At 35.9% G+C, this 26,867-nt stretch overlaps 1 protein-coding gene across 1 annotated transcript; it reads right to left on the bottom strand.

Moving 5' to 3' along the window:
* Positions 1-312: 312 nt before the first annotated feature.
* Positions 313-26,833, bottom strand: LOC123557840 (uncharacterized). Its single transcript, XM_053544746.1, has 12 exons — positions 26,774-26,833; positions 25,884-26,087; positions 22,974-23,028; positions 22,073-22,331; positions 21,272-21,495; positions 20,458-20,496; positions 18,388-18,501; positions 14,831-15,990; positions 6,965-7,079; positions 5,478-5,528; positions 4,268-4,458; positions 313-3,106 (listed from the first exon to the last, which is right to left on the bottom strand). Exons 1-12 carry the CDS (start codon positions 26,831-26,833, stop codon positions 2,876-2,878), a joined length of 2,703 nt encoding a protein of 900 aa, XP_053400721.1. The 3' UTR covers positions 313-2,875.
* Positions 26,834-26,867: the final 34 nt, after the last annotated feature.

Raw genomic sequence — 26,867 nt, forward strand, 5'->3', positions numbered from 1 at the left:
CTATTTTGAAGCAGAATTTCATTATAAAGCGGACTTCTATTTTAAAGCGGAATTCGATTATAGTAAAATTGAATGGGTTTCATGATCCTAAAGAATACATAATAACACCGAGTACGCTGAGACTTGCATGCTTATATTGTAAATTCGTTTTGATAATATCAATAGATTCAGCTGCATTGCGTAGCTCCGCTCTAATTTTCTCCTAAATATCACTTTTAGGAAAAAATAGAATGAACCATTTATATAAGACTTTCCTGTCTTTTACGCAAGACAGTGCTGTTGTAATGATCTGCATAAAAGAAAAGGAACATGGAGTTTTTATTCTTTTTTATTCAAGCAAACTACGGGATGTCAGTGAAGTACAAATATGTGAGTGGCAAAATCTTTAAAATAAGCTATTATCACTAAAACATAACAAAAATATTCGTAACACATTTATGGCATTAAAAATAAGCAGTAAGTTAATGAAATAACAGTTGGTATCTTTAATATACAAGGCCCAAATTTATCAACGTATCTAGTCGATTTCAATTTTTAAGTGTCTTCATACCTTTTTTTATAATTCACTTTTGCATCGGCACATTATTTTGAAGACCTTTTTGTAACTTACAGAAACACCTTTAAGGAAAACTTCTTTGAAAAAGTAGTCGTTCAAAAAATAGACCTAATTACAAATTCAATATTCTAAAGTCTAAGTTTAAATTTCAGTTCAGCCTATGTATGTCCTTTGATTAAATGGTCACGGCGACATGTCTACTTACCTAACGCAAATTTTGTTATTGTAAACAATGTTTATAAGCCATCTGAGTTAAATTTAAGGTACATTTTTTGTATTATATATACTCATTGTTGAACCATTTTCTTTTTCAAAAGTTTAGATGTCTAGAACAAAAATTGTAACGAAAGCCTAGTTTTTTTTTAGAAAAAAATGCAATATTTTGCTGAAAGTAGCATATAAATGAAAACAAATCGTGTTACATACATTACAAACTATACACAACATGTTCTGGTATACTAACATATTTTAATGGCGATGAGTCGCATTTAAAGACTATTTTGTTCCCGTTTCTTTCACTTCTAGAGATTTCTAAAAAACGTTACACGCATATAACAGAAATATAAAGCTATAATTTATCTTTGCCTGTGCCAAACTACTCATAAAATAAAAGTTTTTTTAGGACAGCGCATCCATCACTAAGGTAGTATATTTAATGATATAATCATGTAAATCGTATTTTAATTTACATCAATATCATAACGCCTATTGCTAACGTTAAAAGTTTGAATACATATTTGCATTGAATCTAAGCATGATAACACATTTATGGTTGATATTAAAACGTAAAAAGCAAAACAGAATAAAAATTATCAGGATACAAGGAAAGTTGTAAATATTTACATAGCAAAGGTTAAAAAGCATAAATTTTATAAGAATTATATAAATATATCAGCAGTATACCACACAAATTAAGCAAGTCAAAACTGAGCAATTAGCCGAGGCATAATATATCTGCCCTTTTCACATACTTTCAGCTCTCATACAGTATCATTAAATATATATTATATGAATAGCATATTACTTTACAGTTTTGTGAGCTTAAGAGATTTTTTTCCCACAGTTTTCAGAGAAAGAATTGCATTTAATTCATTTTTTTTTCATGTCGGTTAACTTTGTTCGAGTATTTTTTTACCAGGATTAATTTCTTAGTTACCAGAGCCAAGTTGGATTTTTGAAATCTAGAATTCCCCAGACAGAAACATACATTTGTTTGTTCGTTTTCATAGTATTTAGACAATGTCAATTCCAATCTATTATTCATACAATTAACAGATTCTTTTCCAATTTTTCTGTGCACATGTTATTATACAATACTTATATTTTGTAATATGTAAGTTCTGTTCTGTTCTGTTTTGTTCAGTATTTAAAACATTGTTTTCCCGAAACTCACTGAATTACATTGATTTTAATTTTAATATTATAAAAAGAAATTGAGGTATTTATTACTTTCAAAACAAACTTGAGACACATACTGAAGCTAACGGCTTTAATTATATATGTGATATCGAAGAAGTAAGATTTACAACACTTACAAGCAATTCAAAATATTAATAATTTGTATCCTCTTTATTTATGAATAACTTACTTTACAGTTGTCTCCAGTTAAACACAAATACATATGGCACAAACGAAATCGAGGAAGGAAAAATAGTTTATAATGAAAGGTTCTCTACATAAAAAACAGATTAATCACTGTGTCCTCCTCTCTTAAAAATATGGTTCAGAAAATCTTTTTTATCCTTCCGTGCAATTTGTCCTTCAAACTACCATTCGGAAATCGTCTAAAATCAAATCAAGTTACATATCGTAAGGTAGTAGGCCCGTAAAGACAATCGGAATTTTCCGTTCGTTTACGTATTTTCCGAATGAGTTCGTTATTCTCCGGTCGTTACGGAAATGCAACTTTTAGTTCTGGCCGAAGTATGCCAAAATTTCAAACGATGATACGAAACCGCACGAAAATTGTCAAGTGTCGTTACCGGACTACTACATTAACCCTTAGCCTGCTGGCGGCAAGTGATTCTGCCTTTGCGACCAGTGCAGACCAAGATCAGCCTGCACATTCGTGCAGTCTGATCATGTTCTGCACTGTTCGCCATTCAGTCAGTATCTTTTTGTAAGCACCCCTTTTAACAGTTAATGGTACTGTCCAAATTTAAAGATGGACAAGTTCATTATAGAAATTTAGCAGGGTAAGGGATAAAGTTAAAATTAATCGTCTTATGATAACTTTATTCAAAACTTGTTTTTGATAATTTTTGTGAAACATTATTGCTGACTAGATCTAACTTAGTTATACAAGAAGAACTGAAATGTTTAACATATTTTTCTTTTAATGCAGTCTGAAAGTCGCTCAAACCCTTCACGCAAGTTGGCAAACAGGATGCGCAAGTCTCTGACGAGTGAAGAGATGTCCATGATGAAGATCGTGCCAAAGACGACACCAAACATACATATGCCAATATAACCGATATTCGCTGCACTCTGGCGTTCATCACTGGCACTCTCCTTTTCAGCTGTTGCAGTCTGCAGGGAGTCTTCGTCCACCTTAAATACATGTGCAACATGGTTTATGAGTGTTTTGATTTAGGGAAAAAACGCAACCATGTGGGTATGTTGAAGGCACAATAACAAAAAAATAGAGTAAATATATATGAGTTGTCTCCCTTGGAAACATTGAGCACATTCCCTACCAGAACAACACATCAAAGGCCTAAAAAATTGTTTGTTTCCGGTCTCCCGACCTACTCTAAGTTCTTGGCCCGATCATAAGTATTTGTATGATCTTGGATATTTTTTTAACCTTTTAACAAAAAGTTAAAAAAACTGCACTTTGTTTTGCTTTTAACATGGTCAGTGATGTTAGAAATCAAGTTACTGATACTCTAAAGGCATAATACTCTTATTTGTAATCATTTTTGACACTAAAATAATTTCTGAAAAGTACCACTTAATAAGAAACATTAAAAAAATTACCGACCTATCTACCCTAACTTTTTAGAAAGGTACAAGAAACAAACAATTTTTACGCCTAATTGAAGGCTAATATATATCAACGAAGCTCGGTCCAACAGAAGTATCTGTCATGGAATCCACTACATGTCTTAAACGAAACAATCAAGAAGGATAGTGTAGTTTCTATTGCAAAACCTTCTCTGTTTCTCGTAAAAAAATTAGCATTTTGATGACGTGTTCAGTTTTATATCTCTTTTATCAAGTTCTTCCCTGTCAAAATAAATTACTTTCAACAGAGACAAAGTTTTTGTCTCAAACTGTTTGGACAAAGTTAGTCGCATAAAACGGTAGTGTATAACTGAATTGAAGCAGGTTGTAAATATTAAAAAGCATGTACAACTGCCTACTACTTTTATAGGAGCCGCACCATGAGAAAACCAACATAGTGCATTTGCGACCAGCATGGATCAAGATCAATCTGCGCATCCGCGCAGTCTGGTCAGGATCCATGCTGTTCGCTAACGGTTTCTCTAATTGCAATAGGCTTTGAATGCGAACAGTATGGATCCTGACCAGACTGCACGGATGCGCAGGCCGGTCAGGATCCATGCTGGTCGCAAATGCAAATGCACTATGTTGGTTTTCTCAAGGTGCGGCTCGTATATCAAATGTATAATTATTTAATTATGAAATAAGCATCTAAGTCATACATGACGTTAATTCCTTTTTAAGGAAACGAGCAGCAAATGGTACCTGTAATTCATTTTGTAGTTGTTGAATGTCATCTTGCTGGGCTTCTACCAGCTCATCATGGGTCAAGTTTTTCTGCTCCTCGTACTTCTTTACCCATGAACATTTACAAAAACATATAGTCCAACATTGGCCCGGGGGTTTCTTTATCTCCAGACAGATGGGTTCTCTTGGTTTCTTAATTACCACTGGTTCTTTACAATAAAAGATAAAGCTAACATTTTAAATTAGTAATGCAAAGGTTTAGGCCAAAAAGGGGTCAAGTATCAGTTACAGACATATTCATTTACAGCTGTACAATTAACTGGGTGCAAATGTGTATCCTATTTTTGATATAGCAAAACATATAAAGGTAAAGGTAAAAAGGTCTTGTTTATTATAGTGTCACCCCTACTGAAAGGGCCAGCCAATTTGGCTTATGGGACACCTTTATTGTGCGTAATATTTACCTCCCAACTCCCAACACTATGCCAGGCGCCAGGCGAATAGAAGTCGGTAACTATTCATTAACTAGCTCGCGGCTCACGAACAAGCTTTTTTGGAACGAGTCCCATGACAAACATCCCCCAGACGAACGCTCCCCATGGGGCTCGAGCCTTCGACCTCCCGATCCTGAGGCGTACGCCTTAACCACTGGGCCACGGTGACCGATATTATTTATATCGAGAAACATCTTTAAGTAAACTTGTGGGTTTTCCTCCTTATTTAATGAAATGAAATATAAATTCAACAAATCGGAGTCGCTGATCCGGAAGGGAACCATAAAAATTTTGCCATAATTATAAACATTTCCCTTACTGAAATTGTTGAAATATTTCTAGATGTAACTCCGTGCCAAAGACTTGACCCTGCGATCTGGTCTTTAACATTTAGCAACCAAGCATTAGAATATACGCATTGCCCAGACAAACTTCGCAGAATGCCACTACAGGAAATATGTAATAGTCCTAAAGATAAGCTTTGATGAAGATGCATGAAACAGTCCGTGAAGAGAAAACAAATCTATTTTTGTCTCGGGTAGCTCCTTTGGGGAAAGAGATGGACCAATATAATTCATACATGCAAAGATATTTCAGAAATGGTTTTATTACAGATCAACTGAACAGTTCATGAGAAGATGTTGACGTCGGAGCCAGTATAGCGGACACCTGATTTCATACCTATCCTAAGAATTTGTGTCTGTTATAAGAAGCTAAATTAGACGCAATCTTACCATTGAGGACTTCACTAGAATCTTCACCAAACCCTCCATCAAGGTCTCGGTCTTTAAAGATTAAAATATACTACGTTATACATTTAGAAGGAATCACAACGCAAAATATGTGCAAAGTTATATTTAGTACACAAAGAAATCAAAATCACTATAATGTTTTAATAACTATCACAATGTAAACAAAAAGTATACTCTTCAATTTTACTCGCCTTTGAGACAAAGTATTCCAACTAAAACACCGGCGGTGTAAGGTTAGATTTTCTCACACCGGTACTTTATTTCGAATTTTTCATCTAATAGCGCAACATGGACAACTTAAGTCTTTTCGTAACGGGTTTGCCATAAAACATGAAAAGAATGGTAAGCCAAACAATGAGAAAAAAGTTATATCAAGCTCAGTAAATTTCAGAGAAGAAAAAAAATGTATGTAAAAAATTTCAGTTCTGGGATTTACTTCCCTACATATTCGCAACTCATGGGAGTTAAAGATTAACCTTATCTTACATTCATTGAACACGCTATGATTATTACTATATCTTAATACCTGTTCTTTCCTACCTAACGGGAAAAGTGTATCATTTTCCTTGGAAAACTACCTGTTCCATGTGCGCAGTGTGACCTCATTACGTCACGTCATAACTATTCATAGAATTCCATGCGCAGTTTATAATTAATATTCTAATATTGCTAAATTTGTTTGTAAATTAAACATTGAAGGAAAACAACGGTGATGAAACTTGCAATATAAACAACGAAAGACGCACGGACAGTTGCTTCAAAATGCCGCATGTCGTCCATTTCATTTAATCCGATGAATAAAGTTCAGCATGGTTTTCAAATATTTTAATGAACATGTTAGACTGAAATTATACAAGGCCTTCTTGTGGTTTATAGCCTGATTTACCACGTTAATCATTCATATGCATGGTTATTAACCACCCGGACGAACATCCTGGTTCAATTCCTGCACATCTGACCTATGAACCGTGGTAAATAAAATGATAAACCACGCAAATAATGAATGATTTGATATATATAAATGTCAACGGTAGGCAAGAAAGAAAAATAATCTAACATGTTTGCCTCTTGACGATTTTCATAACCCTCGGGGCAGCGCTGACAAGATGTTTCGCTAACGCTCATTTGCTAGCTCCCAAGGTAACGCTCATTTGCCAGCTCCCTAAGTAACGCTCATTTTCTCTAGATAACGCTCATTTGCCAGCTCCCTAGGAAACGCTCATTTGCCAGCTCCCTAGGTAACGCTCATTTGCCAGCTCCCTAGGTAACGCTCATTTGCCAGCTCCCTAGGTAACGCTCACTTGCCAGCTCCTTAAGTAACGCTCATTTTCCCTAGGTAACGCTCATTTGCCAGCTCCCTAGGTAACGCTCATTTGCCAGCTCCCTGGGTAATCCTCATTTGCCAGCTCCTTAGGGTTGAAAACTCTATCCTACTCAGTTAGATTTGTAAGATTCTTGTAAAATGTTACCTTCTCTATACACGCCATAGGTACTGTAACGAGTATCTTCATCTATAAGTCCATCACAATCATTGTCAATGCCGTCATTGTCAGACTGAGGTGACATTTCACACACTTGCCCTTGCTGGAAAAAAACAATTTTGGATTTTGTTACAGCTTTATTAAATGACAACCGATTATAGTCGGGGATTTAAACGTGCTGATTTACAAGGAATTTCAATCTAGTGTTAAAGCAAAGGAGCCCATATTCTGTATTGTCACACATGCGGGAAATACTTACTTGTCTCATTGATTATATCAATGAATAATATTGTTTTTAGGGGTCGACAGTTTCACCTTGGGCTTTTTAGATGTTGCCATCCCATATATAGTGGATATTAAATGAATTTCTTTCCATTTTGAATCTATAAAACGAGTTGATTAATGATACATTGCGTGGCTCCTGGTTAGTGACACTTGCAGGAACACTCGCAGACTTTCAGAAGGCGGTATAAGACAAGTTCTTCCTACTGTAGACATCACTAGCAGGTTACAATACTTTAAGAACACTCGCAGACTTTCAGAAGGCGGTACCAAACAAGTTCTTCCTCCTGTAGACATCACTAGCAGGTTACAATACTTTAAGGAACACTCGCAGACTTTCAGAAGGCGGTACAAAACAAGTTATTTCTCCTGTAGACATCACTAGCAGGTTACAATACTTTAAGGAACACTCGCAGACTTTCAGAAGGCGGTACAAAACAAGTTATTCCTCCTGTAGACATCACTAGCAGGTTACAATACTTTAAGGAACACTCGCAGACTTTCAGAAGGCGGTACCAAACAAGTTCTTCCTCCTGTAGACATCACTAGCAGTACAATTCATTTGCACAGGTCTGCGATACTTTAAGGAACACTCGCAGACTTTAAGGCCCTAAGTACGTCTGAGAAATCCTTTTATGAAAGGTATAATTAGCATAATGCTGTCATTTTGATGATGGATGGACGCAGGTGTCTTCCAGTCATAGAAGCAAAGTGTAGACTATACTACTTCCATTGGAATACCCAACTCAGAGCTGGCTGGGGATTCGGTGCGGCTGTGAATTCATTCTTCTTATGTGCCTTGAATACCCAACTCAGAGTTTGATGTGTATTCACCTCTGGCGGGATACTCGTCTTAGATGATTTGAATACTCAACTCAGAGCTGGCTTGGTATCTGTACCCGGCTGTTTAATCGTTTTTCGTATGTGCAGTGTATACCCAACCCAGAGCCAGTTGTGTATTCACCTCTGACTGGATATTCGTCTTAGATCTTTTGAATACCCAATTCAGAGCTGGCTGGGTTTTCGGTCCCAGTTGTGTATTCCTTTTTCTTATCTGCCTTGAATACCCCTCTTACAGCTAGAGGTGTATACACTTCTGGCTGGATACTCGCCTTAGATCATCTGAATACTGAACTCAGAGCTGGCGGGTTATTCGATCACGGCAGTGTAATCATTTCTCTTATTTACCATGAATACCCAACTCAGAGCTAGCTGTGTATTCACCTCTGGCTTGATATTAGCCTTAGATCATTGGATTACCCAACTCAGAGCTGGCTGGGAATTAGAATATAACTAGATATTGAATATCCAACTCTCAATACCCATCATCTTGCCAACTTAATAGACCTAAACCATCATCATTGAAATGCTACTTCTGTGCACATCCTGTATTTTGGGCTTTACAGAAATTAGAATATAATAAAATATTTTTGCTTAACTTTAGTTCAATGGCTAAGTTTGTGAACTCAATACTTAGCAAAAAGTCAACATTATCTGATTGAACATATACCATAAGTACTACTAAAATTTCATAATGCAGCTTGAATTTATAGCCGGATTACAAAAAAAAAAAAGGAGAAAGGAGAAAACTAAAAAACGTATATGTCTTTGACAGTAGGCAATTGGAGGGCGATAGCTCGTTATGTTTAATGCAATACAAATTTTTGACAAATAGTTTGCTTGTTTTGGACTGATAGGATCTTGTTATAGCACGTGGATTTTACGATTGTTAAACTCGTCAAAAGCTAATAATTTCGGTACACAATCTTAGTCAACAGTTAATCAATGTTCAAATAAATATTCAAGAATCTTCGTGTCATAGATTTTTCTAAGTCACTAAAATATGAAGGGTCAGAGTGGAACCAAGGAAAAACGGCAGATTTTCAAAGACATTTTGTTAGTTTCTGATGTCAAAGTTTTAATTCAGTTTAGATTTTATTACACCCTAAACCTATAGAATATTAAAGCTGATCATTTATACAACGGCACACATAAAGGTAATGATATATTTTTCTCTCTCTCTTTCTATATATATATTTCAGTTAAAAGTTTACATGAAAGCAGAAAAATGTTTCATATTAATTAACAAACTTTCACTAAAACTGATCAACAGGGCATTACCATTAATCAAAATACTAGAATGCGAATTGTGAAACGTTTTTCAATTACTTGTGATAAAGACTAGACTGGCATATCATAGTAGGGTGTCCCCCTTGAAAGTAACCCAATAATCAATATTGGTTTTCCGATTGAATAAACTTTGAGCAAAAGATTCAGTATATAGGAAAAATATTTGCAATTTCTCTTCTTCAATTTGATGTAAAAATATTTATTCTAACTGAATATCATCTTGCTTCCAATTTTGTTTTAAAAGTATCACTGTCACGTACATTGAGCAAACATGTATAGTGAAAATTGCTAAAATTTACAATTTCTTTCACTTTAGAGGTGTTTTGACTTTAAATATGAACATTATGATGACATGTTTATAACTTTAAAAGTGAAAGTTAACCAAGATTCTAGAAACTGGCGGTTTTCTTAAAGCTCTTTTGTAAGTTACGCAGTGTTGAATTACGGAACTACAAATACCAATAAGTGACAATTCTATCCAGGGATATGAAATGATAACGGTCATAATCACTGGCACCAGACCAGAAAGAAAATGCCTCTGTACATGTTATACCTTACCCCTAGGTATTCTATAAGAACCATGGTCATGAACGGGAAAATATTCTAACCCGTTTCAATCGTACTTTTTTTCAGCTTAAACGCTCAGTTCGGCGAATGGGTACCTAGTATATTGAACAAGCGATAATTTATCTTCCAACGTACACCATTCACATTGTCTCAATATTCCATATTGCTGAGATTATCAACATATTTCATGCTTTCGTCAACGTTACAGAAAAAACTTGCGTGAACTTCCCTAATGAACATCCGGTCTAGAGGTCACGGCAGTGTGCACATGTTTGGCGAAATGTAAACAAACAAAAACAGAATTATAAAAAATTCACAATTTTACACCAAAACTCGAAACGATGAATGAAATTCACCTTGTATATGATTTTTAATTTGAAATCATACATTGGTCTACATCTGTTCTGTTTATTTTATTCATTTTGCACATTTATGCTACATTTTCACATATTAGCGAACACGTGTAGTGAAATGACGATTGACATACATTTTCACAACAGCCAATCAGATTGGTTTTGTAATCTAGAACGAAACTTCACCAGGGAAGGTCAAGCAAGTTTTTTGTGTAACGTTGAAATAACTATAAACTACGCGTTTTTTATGACCTTATGCCGCCTGAATAATGTACCAATCGGATTGCTTGGTAAGGTATTCTCGGTATTTTCAGCTATAATGAGAGATTTTGTAAGAGTGTTGCTGACTGGAGGAAAGGCTGAAAATTCTTCACTCTGAGTCATGTGTTACACTGAGTGAAATGACAACGCGTTCGTCATCTATAACCTCTATAAGTACAGCACCATCGGGTTGTATGCGTACCACTTGAACAGGTGTGCGTAACCAAATATTCATCTGCTCATCCGGACATACCTCTGTTTTGTTAGGTTTTCTTGTTAAGTTATTTCTCTTTTGTTAAGTTTCCTTTCCTTAAGTTTTGTTTTTACAAAAAGGTTATTTGTTTTATACAGTCATTAACTCTTACCCTGCATTACAGCAACAATTTCTAACCAGTGCAAATCATTACTAACCTGCAACAACATGTCCGATACTGTTAAATTTTAGACTCTAAATTTTAAAATTAATCTTTCCGGTGAAAACAGTACTGTACATATTCTGAATGATAGACAAATTTGATAATAAGCTGAAGTAGGGTAAGGGTTCATGTTGCTTCCAACAATTCTGGAAATAAAGTATAGAACGTATTTCAATATTGTTTGCTTACTGTTACCATCTTTTAAGCACCAAAGGCTCAAAGTAAGCTTTTGTGATTGGTGTCCGTCGTGTGTCCCTCCACAATTTCTAAACACAGTCTTCTTCAGAACTACTGTCCTCATTTATACAAAACTTCACAGAGGCCCCTTTCTATATTGCCAAAAGATTTAAAATACAGGTTTTTGCCCATATATAACTTATGCTTCAGTTACATCACGCCGACCATCTTTTGTAAAGATATTTCTTGTTGTAAGATAAGAAGTATTGAAGAAATGTGACCGGTATACAATTGAAGATAAATTACCACTTGTTTGATATCCATAGTACACATTTACCGAACTGCGTGTTTTAAGTATGAAATGCGCGATTGAAACGGGTTAGTATATTTTCCCCTTCGTGACCATGGTTCTTATAGAATACCTAGGGGTAGGGTATAACATGTACAGAGGTATTTTCTTTCTGTTCTGGTGCCAGTGGTCATGATAATGAGGAAAGGTAATAAAATTTAACATACCAGAACAGAACAGAACAGAGTTTACATTTATTCCAGTTGTTTTAGGAAAATACGATCAGGGGGGTTTAAGAACAAAAAACCCAGATATTTTAGAGTATTTGACGATAGGAGAAAAAAGGTCAGTTAGAGTCAGATTATGAAAAAGAGTGTTATTTAATTTGTAATTGTGGCGAACAGTAAAAGTTATGGGTGGAGAGCGGAATTGGTACATTTATTTAAATAAAAAATACAACGTTAATTCCACAGATGTACATATCAGGGGAAAATATCAAATAGCAATACCATGCACATTTTAGCTATGAAAAACCAAGATTGAAAAAATAAATAAAAGCATGCTTTCCACGAGTTTATATAGTGGGATTATCTTTTCCTTAGTGCGACTTTCATTTTTCTCACGGGTTTGTTCGTTAAAAGCAAGAAAAAGTCACCAATGTGTTATGGCCCGGGTAGATTTTTTTTTTAATGACTGAATTTTAAAATCAGCTCAAACAGAAATGGTTTCTGTCCAACTTTCACACTATTTTATTTTATTTTGTTTATTTTGTTGGGTTTAACGCCACAACGACATGATTATAGGTAACATAGCGACTTTCCAGCTTTGACGGTAGAAGTTCTCAGGTGCCCCTCCGTGTATTATTTCCAGACCTGGGGTAATTAAAAATGTAATTGTAATTAATTGCAATTAAATTACATTTCCTAAGTAATTGAATGTAATTTGTAATTGGGTCATTTATCAATTACATGTAATTGTAATTTAATTAATTACAGAGCAGTTTTGGGGTGTAATTGACAATTACATTTCAATTACTTTCCAATTACATGGCACATGCTAATCCAGTTTGTTGTGCAAATAGTATATATACGTTTATTACCAGTGACACTTCACTTTAACATGCTAATTTGCATTTCATAGCTGTGAAAAATAATAATAGAATATTATGGTAGGTGTTAATCCCTTGGACATAGCTCCTTTGTTCTGATATAATTGTCTTATTAGAACCAACTGGTAATCTTTGATGATGTTTGTCACTATGTTTTTGGAGAAAATGATCAAATTATGATTTGAAATTGTTATTTGCATCATTATTATTTAGATTTTTATCAGAGCAAAAACTGAAATGCTTAGCATATCATTTTTTATCTGTGATAAAATTTTTTGTATTAAATGATACAAACAACATAGCATTTGACATCACAGTTCTAACAAGATAAAAATATAATCATTGTAGACATTATGAGTAATCTACAGTTTTAATGACAGTTATTCTAGGTTGGCTTATGAATGTTTTACTTATAAATTTGCAATGTGGTCTTTGGATAAAATGTAGTGTCAAGAATAAAAAAATTAAATATATGTTTAAAATGTAAATGATTAAATACTGAAGTATACTAGTTAAATTAGAAACATATTGCAGAACCATGATCATATAAACTTCAGAGAAATTCAGACCTCAGAGAAATACCTGACTTTACATGCATCATTCTTCTCTAACCGAATTCTGCTTGATAATGTATTAACTATTAATTTGGGCTGACTTTTAGCTCCTTTTGCAAAAATATTAAAGACTGAGTGATGATTTCCCGCAAACACACATTTTACTTTGAGCTTAAATTCAATTTTTCAATAATTGAATTCAGTTTACAGGTGAATTATTATGTATATGTAGTATAAAGTACAAGAACTTTGCTACAGTGTTCATGTAAGAAGTACCACATTTGGTATTGTAACTGAATGTAATTAATTACAATTTGCTATGTAATTGTAATTTAATTAATTACATTGTTAAATTTGATATAATTGTAATTGTAATTTAATTGGACATTTCTCAATGTAATTGTAATTTAATTAATTACATTTTAAAGTAATTGACCCCAGGTCTGATTATTTCATCACGGGCAGGCACCTGAGTATAACAACCGACCTTCCGTTAGCCGACTGGATGGCTTTCTCACATGAAAAATGAAACGAACCCACATCAATGAGGGGCATGTGGTTTGAAGTTAGCGACCTTAAACAATCGGCCATGAAGCCATGGAGCAATCCCCCATCCCAACACTATTAAAAAGTAGACAGAATGAATCAGAACTATTTTTACATAACTCAATGACATTTTCTAATGGTTTATGATTATCATAATTGAGCCGCGCCATGAGATAATCAACATAGTAGGTTTGCGACCAGCATGGATCCAGACCAGCTGCGCATCCGCGTAGTCTGGTCAGGATCCATGCTGTTCGCTAACGGTTTCTCTAATTGCAGTAGGCTTTAAAAGCGAATAGCATGGATCCAGGCCAGACTGCGCGGATGCGCAGGCTGTTCTGGATCCATGCTGGTTGCAAACCCATTATGCTGGTTTTCTCATGGCACGGCTCATATACCAATAGACAATAGATACATTAATTGAAAAGTTTCCTCCTTTCACCCTTTTTATGTAAAACATATCTGGCAACAGAAATGATCAAGTCCAGTTAAAATTGGTTATCAGTCAAATGTGTGCGCGTGATTTACTAACACGCCTGTTCAATCAATTTTTTATACTGCTCGAAATTTATAAATATGCCCGATACTGTATTGCTTAGTTTACAACCTTTTTTCATGTTTTTACAAAAGAAAACCTCTACGCATGTGAAGTTACATAAAAATACCGTTATATAGAAAAGAGCGTGCAAACAAAATAGGAATACATTGTGTCTTTATATTGGTCTCATTTTAATCAAGGAGGAAACTTACTTTACATATTGTTTTTTTTTTGGACATATTCGGCCATCTCCCTATGGCGGATCTCTATGTATTTATTCACACGGAATCCGTATCGTAAGTTAACGTAATGTTTTAATATGTTTTTTATTGAAATGTTTTATGTTTTTTTACAGGGATAATCTTTCTATATGAAATCCGTTATAGTTTTATTTCAACGCATTGCCCAAAGCAATACCACGATCAATGCAAAATATATGAAAGTGAAGTATTAATAATCGACTTTAGCTAATGTAAGAGAGACAATCCAATCAGGGGAATTGCTTTAAAACAGTCGATAATCAAGGGAGAGAAAGCCCGACATTTTTCGTCATAAGCTGACCATGTACCATTATAATTACAAGTACAATGTTTATGTTATTCAACAGAACAGATACACATTTAATGCACTTACATTTTGTATGACAGCGCTTTTAACGTTTCCTGGAACCACAAACCATTTTTCTGTGCCAGACTGTACTACTGTCATTTCATATATGCTACTACCAATGCTCACGTGACGATAGAACGGATCTGTGTCGTCTGCTTCTTTTGACACTATTGTGCCGTTGAGGTTTCCATCAATAAAGTATGTTTTTATTTCTGTTACATCAAAGCCTACATCATTCAATACGTTGTTGGGGACGGATGTTAAGACAGTATCGTGAAAACTTTGCGCCGGAACTAACATGTTGAAGGACGCCTTGGTCGGGTCTGCTGGATCATAGAGGTATAACCCAACTCCGATGTTCTCAGACGCTTTGATCTTGTAAGCTGCACCCACGTCAATTTCCTGTTCAATCTTGTCTCCTCTGTTATAGATAGCATGGATAGCGTCAAAACCACCGGATATATTCACAATGGTGTTGTCAGCGTTAGAGACGATGAACAACTTCCCATCAAACGGTCGGTTTACAGCTTCTACATCAAAAGCAGGCACCACATACTCGGTTGACCAGGTATTTGTCGGCAAAAGTTGATTGTACTGATTGTGAACAGTTGAGCTCGAGAACAAATCGCCACAAAACACAGTAGACGGTTTATCAAATTTAAAAACTGTTCCAGACATATCATTCAGATTGGTCGTTGCCAGATGCGACAATGCCCCTAACTGCACCCTTTCCGAATCTTCCGAGTCTCCTGTACCACCCAACTTATTTATTGAGTAGTACGCTACATAGTTGACACTGTCATGCTCGGACAAAAATCGACATCTTTTTTTTTCATCACTGTATTCCAGTACCATAACCTCTGTACCAAAAGTATCAACAGGATAAATTCGATAGCTTTTTATTTCCCCACTGTAAGTAAGCAGAATATTGACTGCAACCTCATCGTCAGACAAAATTGTATAGGCGTCCAAAATTCCCAGTGATTCAGAACAGTCGTAATATCTTTCGCCGTTATGATTTCGTGCCCCATGCTGAACTTTCTCGGTTCCTGCGTTGGTATCTTTCAAAGTGACGGCTACATTGGTCTGTTTGTTCAGAGGAGACACTATCATCAGACAATCTGTACTGGGATTGACGTAGGGAGTCTTCGCAAGAAATTTTCTTCCATAGCTGTCAGCGAAACCTGAAATAAATGTGTGGAGATAGTCATGTCAATATTGACATTTTAAAACATATGATATTGTATAATTGCAGATTAAGTAAGAAAAAGGTCCTGGCCCCAATTTCACGAACAATCTTAAGTAATTGCTTAGCTAAGTCTGTTATTTCAAATGATTGTTTTTGCCCTTTATAATTTAGCTACAAATACATTGTTATAGAAAACGTCAACATTAAATAACAATAACTTAAACTATGGTCAGTAGTATTTGTCTGCAGAACTTACTTCAGTCACGCAACTATGATCTTTCTTAAGTATTTGCTGAAGTATATTTCTTATTTCTACACTCCGTTTTCTGTAAAATTCAGAATGGTTGTGTTTTGATCTTTGAAATATTCAAATATGGTTCTGATATAGACGGAGAAGTCAACATTTGAGACGCATAAAGAGTAAAAACAAGCATTTGAAATAACCGATTTAGTAAGCAATTACTTAAGTGTTTTCGTGAAAATGGTACCTGCTGTTATTTTATGTTAATGTAAAACATGTACCCTCTTTGAGCATCAGAGCTATCATATTATTAATTATTGGGTTTGTTACTGACCCTCTACGGAAATTTGTAGGGTCAGTATGCTTTATAGAGGGCGAGGCGAAGCTGACCCTATATATTTCCGTAGAGGGTCAGTAACAAACCCAATATATATTGATTTGTTTTATCGACTACCTAATTACTTCTTGAAAGGTCTCTGAAGGTTGTAGTAGGATCCTTTTGAATTTTTAAAATAATAATGTTAATTTTATGGTCAACATCACGCAATTTTGAATTGCAATTCTCATGTAGGGTCACCCACTGACCCTCTATAGAAATATAGAGGACAACCACGTGACATTACTCAACCAATGAAAGGGCTAGAATCTGGTGGGAGCTAAAACAAAAACTGATATACCAAAATGGTAATTTCCTTTTACTGTCCTTATCATGCCCCCTGTGTTGAAGACCCGGGAGGCAATCATTGTTTGAAAAACATTCGTCCGTCCGTCGGTCAGTCAGTCAGTAATTGTAATTAAACTTCGTAGACATTATTAACCTGAAGTGGACATGTGCATGACATCGAAACTTTTATGTACGATTATTTTTCGGGAGTTATGGCTCTTTATCGACACTGAACTACTGCAACTATATATGAATATTGTGTATTAAACCCCTGCTATAGTTTCCATCCAACTAGAATGAAACTTGGTACATAAGATCAACTCGAAGTGCTCATTCGCAAATTATAGAAACTTCCGTGATACGATAAGCGGAGATAGCCGAAACATAACGATCTGCAACACTCGCTAAAAATATCCGATAGTGATCGATATTTAGCTAGACGGTCGAAGGGAGACAACAATGTATAGCGTTGATCTCAATAAACAAGGAAAGATAATAGAACCTATTTTTGCCCAATTCTTCAGTATGCTTGTCCATTTTTTTTCCTTTTTCAGACTTTGAAATATCACAACTACATCAGAACATAGTGTTCTCATTATAGAAATTTAGCAGGGTAAAGGTTAAGCATTTTCAGGGGACATGTGTCATCACTGTCCTTGCAACTTGTGATCCAGCAGTAATCTCACAGGCGGAAGAATCTTTCTTCCTAGAAGAATAAACTCTGTAGAAAGGTATACTTGAAGAAATTCCGTCGGAAGGTAAATGAAAAACTTTTGTTCATAAGTGAAGTAAAGGCTGTATTTGAAAGTAGGAATATAATAAAAAAACATATATTTGGTCCATCCTTAGGAAATTTAAAAGCTGTAGAAACATTGTGTAAATATCACGAATATTTCAAATGGTTGTAGTTTTTGGGTGAAATTAACATTTTCTATTTCGCATCTCAAGTTTTATTTCAAAGGCGTTACGATTAAAATTTCATATTTCCACATATAATGTTTTTTATGCATTGTGTACAGTAATTCTAACCTAAATCCAGTCTATTTCGAATACAAGGGTTGTTACAAAATAACGTAGTTTTTTTTCTCTGGCTTTTGTATACTTTAATGAAGCAAAATAAAAATATACCATCGTAATCTGCAAACTTTCTACTAACTTCAACGCAAATTTGATGTGATTATCATCATACATTCAGGAGTTACGCCATTTTGAAAACAGTCACTTACACGAACCCGACGCACAGTGATCATATTTTAACAACGTTAACGACGTCGTGCCTCCATCGAGATGCTTTCATTAAGTTCGCATTAATCAGCATTTGTACATTCCCATTATTAATTTTGATGAAGAATACCGTAGGAGGTGTTTGTCTTGTTCAACAATAAAGCAAAGGGTGATACATATGTACACAGAAACATGGCAAATATTTCCAGGTAAATGGTTATACAACCAAATCGTTAATTCAATGTAATGTACATATCACTTACATTTTCCACAATATTTTGCACAATATGATACGGCAAAGTCATTGTGTTGTGCATCAGAACAGAAACTTGTGCCATATATTGAACAGTTCGTCCATCTGTCCATACATCGCCAGTCTGAAAAAAGGGACGATTCTTTGAAATTAATGTAAATGTATCGTGCACTGGCAATTTGCCTAGCATTGGAGATGTTATATCAATTAAGCCCTAGTCATGGTGTCACGTTTTAGCCGCGCCGTTGTGCCCTGTTTCTGGCTACTACGTTTTGGAAATTTCAGCCAGGTGCAGCTAAAGCTCGCCACGCATGTCATTTGTCACGTTTGATCACGTTTCAGCCACGTCGTTCTACGTTGGCTGACGTTGTAGCCGCGTTTCCCAACGTAGCTATACGTGGCAGAACGTGACACTATAACTTGGGCATTATAGTAGTGTAGATTCCTATTTATTAGTTTCTTAAATTTTATGAAGAAACAACATATAACAACACATAACATATAACTTCCACAATTAAACACTGTTTTACTTTCCATAATAAGAAATAACATATATATCGGAACCATTTTTTAACATTTTAAAATAATACGAATAGGTTATAGGTCTGCAGAATAATTTCACGAGGACAGTGAAGAAATACGGCAAGTAACAAGAAATCTAGAGAGTTATTCCACGAGCATAGAAACTGATAAACTAGTGTGTGCAACTTTAATTATAACATCGTTCTGTTATATCAATTCGATTCTTAAACGTCATAAATTTGAAATAGTAGATCAGATTTGGTAGCACTCTTTCTCGGCGACTGTACTCAGTATGGCGCCAAATAACATGTCGACGTGACGTCAGTATTGCCGTGTTTAAATGGAAGTGTGCAAGGGTTTCTTATATTAGAATATTTCTTCTTCTCTTAGCTTCAAGCCTTCATCAGAGGAAAAACAAATAATGTTATGACATCATTTGAAAAATGCGACTTTGTCGATGACGTCAGATGTCATTATAGCGTTTGGTGAACTTAAGGCTTAGCATTACGTTTTGAGAAACAAAAATCAAACATCATAGAAAGAAAGAGTTGTTTTACATGAACATTCAGCAGCATGTAAAGCATGTATATTACTTTACGAAACAAGTGTCAGTATACTGATATAAACATTGAATTCCTCAAAAGGACTGCCTAAATGGGTCCCACTTCTGGACAATCAAATGCCTTTAAAAACGCACCATTTTCAAAGAACTGTTACACATGTTCGTTTTGATGTATTTGCAATAGAGTGCGAGTGGTGAAATTCGACATAACAAGGTGGAACACAGTTTTCAGCAATTGTTTATCTTTATTTCTTTACAAATGACATTCATTTTCAAAGGTAGACAATTTTTTCTCGACGGATACTTAAAATATTCGGAAAAAGTTGTCTCCCTTTGAAAATGAATGCCATTTGTAAAGAAATAAAGATAAACAATTGCTGAAAACAGTGTTCCATCTTGTTATGTAAAATTTCACCACTAGCACGCTATTGCAAATGAACCAAAACGAAGATATGTAACAGTTCTTTGAAAATGGTGAGTTTTTAAAGGCATTTGACTGTCCGGAAGTGGGGCTCCTTTAGGCAGTCCCTTTTCCGGTATTCAATGTTTATATCAGTATACTGACACTTGTTTCGTAAAGTAATATACATGTTTCACATGCTGTTCAATTTTCGTGTTTAACAACTCTTTCTTTCTATGATTTAGTGTTGTTTGATTTTTGTTTCTCAAAACGTAATGCTAAGCCTTAAGCTAGTCATTAGGATCCAGTGTATAGATTCAGAATACCAACAAAAGTTGCAAAGCAAAATATATCAATAAAGAAGTAAAAGAATGCATGGACACATTAGCCATTTAAACAGTACTTCGAAGTTCATGTCATGGTGTAAAACTTATAATAGAAATCTAATAGATCTATTTGTGGTTAAATAAGACTTCGTATGAGAAACGAAAGACCTGTAACACAAAACTTGAACTTGGCACAAGATCTATTTTACCACCAAGTCATGGTCATAAAGACATTACATGGAGTGAAAAAAAATATAATGGTACACTTACCCGACTCGTATAGATCACAACCTCCAGTATGCACGAAATCTGTAAAGATTAGCAATAAGATTATTTGTTTATAATGGTATCCATCAGTAAAGAAAAATCACGATGTACTTTAAATTCACCTTTTTCTTAACAAGGTATTTATGGTTGCTGATTTAGGTCGTTTCGTTATGTCGCGTTGGTGTGCTCGAGGAATATTTAGCAAATCACGTTGTGTAGTTTAATTAAACGTATTTATTTCCAGGAGAACTCTAACGTCAACGCAACGCGACAACAAATCTAGTAATACGACTTAACGAAACATATAATGCGACAGAACAAAATATTTTATTTCGTGCTAGCTCGCGCGTCAACTACAAAACATTCATGTTGGCTTGCAGACTGGTTCCGTTCTGTCGCTTTATCTGGCGCACCATGATCAATTGATATTTTGTTTTGACGTGTTGATGCTCGCGCCAGGACAACACAACGAAATGTGTTACATTACCGCGCGCACATGAAACATTTCATCTCGTCTTGGCGAGCGCACCTACTCTCCAAAACGGACTCTTTGTTAATAGCGTGCAAGTCAACGAGAAATTAAATGCCCCATTCTTTCTGCCATCATAGTTTCTCCTTGATTTCTCTTTAAATGTAAGACAATATAATTCATATTATACAACGTTCTAAAGATCTCTGTGGGGATGAAGCGCTGGCATGCTTAACACGGACATATGGATTGACGGACTAACAGACAAACAGACAGACAGGCAGGCAGGCAGATGGCGAAGGCTAAAACCGTATGTCTTTTACATTATAAATATCAATAACTAAATACCCCAGTTGAAGGCAGCGTCAGAAGCCATGCCCATCATCTTGACATTTTTAAATCGACTGGTTATTTCGAAATAAGTGGTTGTTTCTGCTCCAGTGCAGACTGCCTCATCATACTTTCCAACACCGAAACAAATGTAGTGTTTACTGTTGTCTGTTTTCTGGTGGAACCAGAAAAATGCCATATCTGCTTCACAGTCCCAGTCAGCACTCGCGCCAGAATTGAACCTTGAAATATAATGATAGTGAAATCTGTAAGTAGAACCTTATTCCTTAGGATTATAAGACTCAACCAAGCAAAATAAAAGCATACACGGTTAGAGCGAGTCCCGTCAAGAGAGTTCATGAAATATACAGCACCACTGAAGTCCTCTACTAGCACTGACTTCAGTGGAGATCTACTGTTCAGGTACATTGAAAGGATTCCATTGACTCAAATGACATGAATAAATAAATAAATAAATAAACGACAGGACTGAGTGCCAGTACGGGGAAACATATTATGTTCAAATTTTGATACCATACAGTGCACATGCAAAAGTATTTTGTGGTTTTATTGTGTAAAACAAATGCAATACAATATGAAAGCAACTTATACCGAAAATATTTTTTTTTAAATATCTTACATGAACTTTTATTTCTATCATTGTGTTTAGATACTTTGAACGTTCTTGTGTCACATCTAGGTTGATCAATTCTCATTGATAGGTCTTTCGTGGCTTTATTTTCAACAACTATTTTTTTTTTAAATTCCATTCAAATTTTAACACATATTATTTAGCAATTGATTCAAAATATATTCTACCCTGCAGTATCATCGATTACAAATGTCGGTCCCGTTCCGCAATCAGGAAAACATTTTGTGACTGTCATTTGTTTGTGGGTCACGGTGAGGAACAAGGAGTGCGTCAGGTCATTTTCATTCATAAAAAACTGCAAGACGGCCTCGCCACATGCTCGAACTCTTAGTTGTAAGACATGACCAGGATAGGCTTGTAGATCAAGAGCATATGGTGTGACACTGTCTGATGATGAATCAAACAAAGTCGACGCTTTGCCTCCCTCTACATAACAGAAAAAGAAGCATGAATTTATGTACCCTTGCAGCAAAATGTCTAGATATGAGCCGTGTCATGAGAAAACCAACATAGTGGCTTTGCGACCAGCATGGATCCAGACCAGCCTGCGCATCCGCGCAGTCTGGTCAGGATCCATGCTCTTCGCTAACGGTTTCTCTAATTGCAATAGACTTTGGAAGCGAACAGCATGGATCCGGACCAGACTGCGCGGATGCGCAGGCTGGTCTTGATCCATGCTGGTCGCAAAGCCACTATGTTGGTTTTCCCATGCACGGCTCATATCATTTCCCATGTGTGGTCAAAAGATTCTTGTTAGCCATGCTAAAGTCACTTTGATATACATGTATTCGTATCGTACAATAGCAAGTGAATGTGTTCCACATGTCTAATTTTGTCCGACATATCTCATATCAATTGATTTATTTCATGTATGGAGCCTATTAATTATGATAGCTAAACAGATAGTTAAAAATCTCGTTGGCGTCTTCAAATGTTCTGTTTCGATAAATTATAGCAGGTTTTTTTTTTCTGGACTGTATACAATTATATTGTATATCATATTATTCCGGAAAAGAATAAAGATTTGACTAACAGTTAAATTTTGAAGATCAATATAAACCGACTCACCATAGCAAGTGCCTCCGTTGTATGTCGCTGTTAATGGCGAAGTCCCAGATACGTTCTAAAATTAGTTTAATAATATTTTTTTTGTCTTTGAACACGTGATAATACAAAACATATCAACAAAATTAGTAACAACTGCAAATACGTAGAGCTACAAATGTTACAATATTAGGTGTGTACCCTTACAAAATTGCTTTAAAACTTTCGAATACTTTTAAACCAGAGGAGTGTCCCTAGGGCACTGGTGTCCTAAGTTCCTGTCACTGTGAGTCATATGTTACTTGCTGGTAAAGCTTAGTAAAATTTTACATAACCTTGGACTGGGGATGGCTTCTACAGACAGCATTAAGAAACACGCGGTAAAAGATACAGAGATTATTTTAGTCATTGGTGGGGGAGGGGGATGTAGGACTAGTTAAAATGAAAGATTGTTCTGGACAATTGTCAGGCAATTACATATATATGTATGTCGGTAAATGTGAAGATCAATTAATGGCTGGCAGTAATTGACATGACATGAAAATGACACGAAAGTTTGAACCTAGACCATTGAGTTAGGGACATAGGTCTTATATGAGACATGCTAGCCTGCTATTGAAAATATCTGTGCCAAGTTACATCGAAATCAATTCAGGATTGATAAAGATATGGATCGAAAATGTAATGGGACTTGCTTAAATTTGAACTCAAGTGTGACCTTAGTATTGGAACTACATGCCTTGGTCTTGTATATGGTACGTTGTCTTGCTATATAGGAAACATTTGCACCAAGCGATATTAAACTCCCATGATGGATTGCAGAGTTATGGAACGCATATGTGATTTACCATCATGCTTTTTTCACTTCAAGTTTGATCTTGGTCTTGTAGCTACATTTTACGTCTCGCTTGTTACATGGGTTCTTGTTAATAGAAGTATTTATGTCAAGTTTTTTCAAACTCACTTGATGGATTGCAGAGTTATATAACTGAAATATTGTAGACCTTGTTAAAATTGGGGTAAAAGTATGTTCTGGTTTGGTTTGTTTTTATTGTGTTTAACGTCGCACCGACACAATTATGAGCCGCACCATGAGAAAACCAACATAGTGCGTTTGCCACCAGCATGGATCCAGACCAGCCTGCGCATCTACGCAGTCTGGTCAGGATCCATGCTATTTGCTTTCAAAGCCTATTGCAATTAGAGAAACTGTTAGCGAATAGCATGGATCCTGGCCAGACTGCGCGAATGCGCAGGCTGATCAGGATCCATGCTGGTCGCAAATGCACTATGTTGGTTTCCCATGGTGCGGCTCATATGTCACACGGCGACTTTCCAGTTTTGACGGCGGAGGAAGATCCGTGCATTATTTCACCACGGGCAAGCAACTGGATAAAACCACCGATCTTCCGTAAGCCAGCTGGTAGGCTTCCTCACATGAAGAAGTCAACGCCCCGAGTGAAGCTTGAACCCACATCGGTGAGGGGCAAGTGATTCGGAGTCAGTGGCCTTAACTACATGGCAAAGGAGGCCCCTCAAGTCTGATCTTAGCCATGGAGCTACATGCCTTGGTCTTGCTATGGGTTACATTTGTGTCAAATAATATCAAACTCTACGGATGGCGGCGTTATAACTCGGAAAAGAATATGGGGCGAACGGACGAAATGACAGACGGAAGAAACATAAACCCGTTGTCCCCGAAACTGGTTAATAACCGGCATAGGACTGAAAATTGAGTTGAAATACTATATGACCAAATTCTTTACAAAAAAAAGCTATGTGGATTCTTCTCTATGGTATTTTAGTGAATTACCTAACTGAATAAGCAATATATGTTCCAGTATAAAATGTTGAAAAATGAAACACCCACAAAGCGAATTTCTTTAAAGATTAGTAAAACTTTGATGACCAAAACGCCGCACCACAAATTCGAAATGGGCTTCCTACTGTGGTATTACTTATCACGTTGAATAGAACAGGAGTAAGCAGAACTGTGGGGCACATTTCATAACATCATTTATTGCCTTCATTCCTGTAATATCTATTTTAGAATTTACCTCATGGAATATAACAGAAGTAGGCATGACAGTAGGGTCACATTTCATGACACCACTTATTGCATTCTCTCCTGTATTCTCTATGACATAACTTACCACACTAATTATATAACAGAAGTAGGCACGGTAGCGGTGTCATATTTCATGACACAACTCATTGCCTTCCCTCCTGTATTCTCTATGACATAACTTACTATACTATTATTAACAGAAGTAGCATGTAGCGATTCACTATTCATGAACCACTATATGCCTTCACTACTGTATTCTCTATGACATAACTTCCACACTATTATATAACAGTAAGTAGCACGGTAGCGGTGTCATATTTCATGACACAACTCATTGCCTTCCCTCCTGTATTCTCTATGACATAACTTACTATACTAATTATATAACAGAAGTAGGCATGGTAGCGATGTCATATTTCATGACACAACTCATTGCCTTCCCTCCTGTATTCTCTATGATATAACTTACTACACTAATTATATAACAGAAGTAGGCATGGTAGCGGTGTCATATTTCATGAGACCACTTATTGCATTCTCTCCTGTAATTTCTATGGCATAACTTACCTTATTAGTTTAGCTTAAACAATATTTTTATTCAAGAAATATCATGTAATTACAATAAATACATATATCACAAAGACAATGGATCAAGCAGTAAGCTAATAAGCTTTTTAAGAAGCTCTTTCCCCTCATTAAATATAACATAAGTAGTCATGGTAGCGGTGTCACATTTCATGACATCAATTATTGCCTTCTCTCCTGTATACTAGATACAAGATACAAATTTTATTAAAAGTCGGTGTTACATATAATAGAGACAACATTAACTATGTATAGCTATTGACCGGCATGGCATAACTTACCTCATTGAATATAACAGAAGTAGGCATGGTAGCGGTGTCGCATTTCATGACGCCACTTATTGCCTTCCCTGCTGCTGTATTCTCTATGGTGTATGTTGTTGCCGATGTTTCTAGTCCGCCCGTCATGTAGTCACTGTACTTGATTTCAATTTTACTGGCATACCCACCTCCACTGACCTCTGTTGCAGGAGCAGATAATTTTTTCTGCAACAAAAACGTTTTATTAAAATAGAGCCTACATAGTGATATTAAAGACCACAATAAAAGGTTTTTATTTCACAACTCTGCACATGCCGCATTATATGCATCTGTATATATCATCCGCGTTCTGTGTTAAAGCGTTGTGAATAAAAGACTAAGGTCAAAATTAACTGAACGAAGGCGTGTTCAAAATGATCCATTTTGTCAAAGGTTGTTCATATATGCATTTCAAACTGAACATATAACGCATGTAGACTAAATTGAATATGACTACTATGAATAAACCTGTATGTTTTGACATCCTTTCTGTCTTGTCATATAAAAATTTTATTAATAGACATTTGCGAATTAAGATGAACGAAGGGGAGCGGTGGTCAAGTGGATAAGGTGTCGGCCCCTCAGTCCAGGTGTCGTGGGTTCGAGCCTCATTGAGGTCACGACCATGACTTCTCATATGACACCAGTACTGGTTTTTCCAGGAAGCGGACTCGATAGTGGTTCCAATAAGCTTTCATCACAGTCGAGCTAAAATAAATTAGTATAAACTAATTAAGACGAAGACAAATTAGGGTGTGCCGGCAGAACGCTAAGTACATTGTATTTTGACGGCTCATCTCAACATAATTTGACTTTGTTACAAATGCTCTTATACCGGTATAAATGTCGGGCGTATTATGCCCCAGTTTTACAAATTTTAGAGTTGTGGCTGTTGAACTGGTGTTTTCAAACATGTGTCGCACACTGCCCATAGCGTATCTGACCTGGTTACAATACTGCATGTAC

The sequence above is a fragment of the Mercenaria mercenaria genome, chromosome 5, assembly GCF_021730395.1.
Source record: "Mercenaria mercenaria strain notata chromosome 5, MADL_Memer_1, whole genome shotgun sequence".
In the NCBI taxonomy this organism is placed as follows: domain Eukaryota; kingdom Metazoa; phylum Mollusca; class Bivalvia; order Venerida; family Veneridae; genus Mercenaria; species Mercenaria mercenaria.

Bases quoted from the DNA above. Each gene is read 5' to 3' on its own strand.
- LOC123557840 (XM_053544746.1), bottom strand. From the start codon at position 26,833: ATGGGCAGTGTGCGACACATGTTTGAAAACACCAGTTCAACAGCCACA. The intron at 5,529-6,964 runs GTAACATTTTAC...TAATCTTTAAAG, and splicing joins CTATGGCGTGTATAGAGAAG to ACCGAGACCTTGATGGAGGG. The intron at 3,107-4,267 runs GTACCATTTGCT...CATGTATTTAAG, and splicing joins AACTACAAAATGAATTACAG to GTGGACGAAGACTCCCTGCA.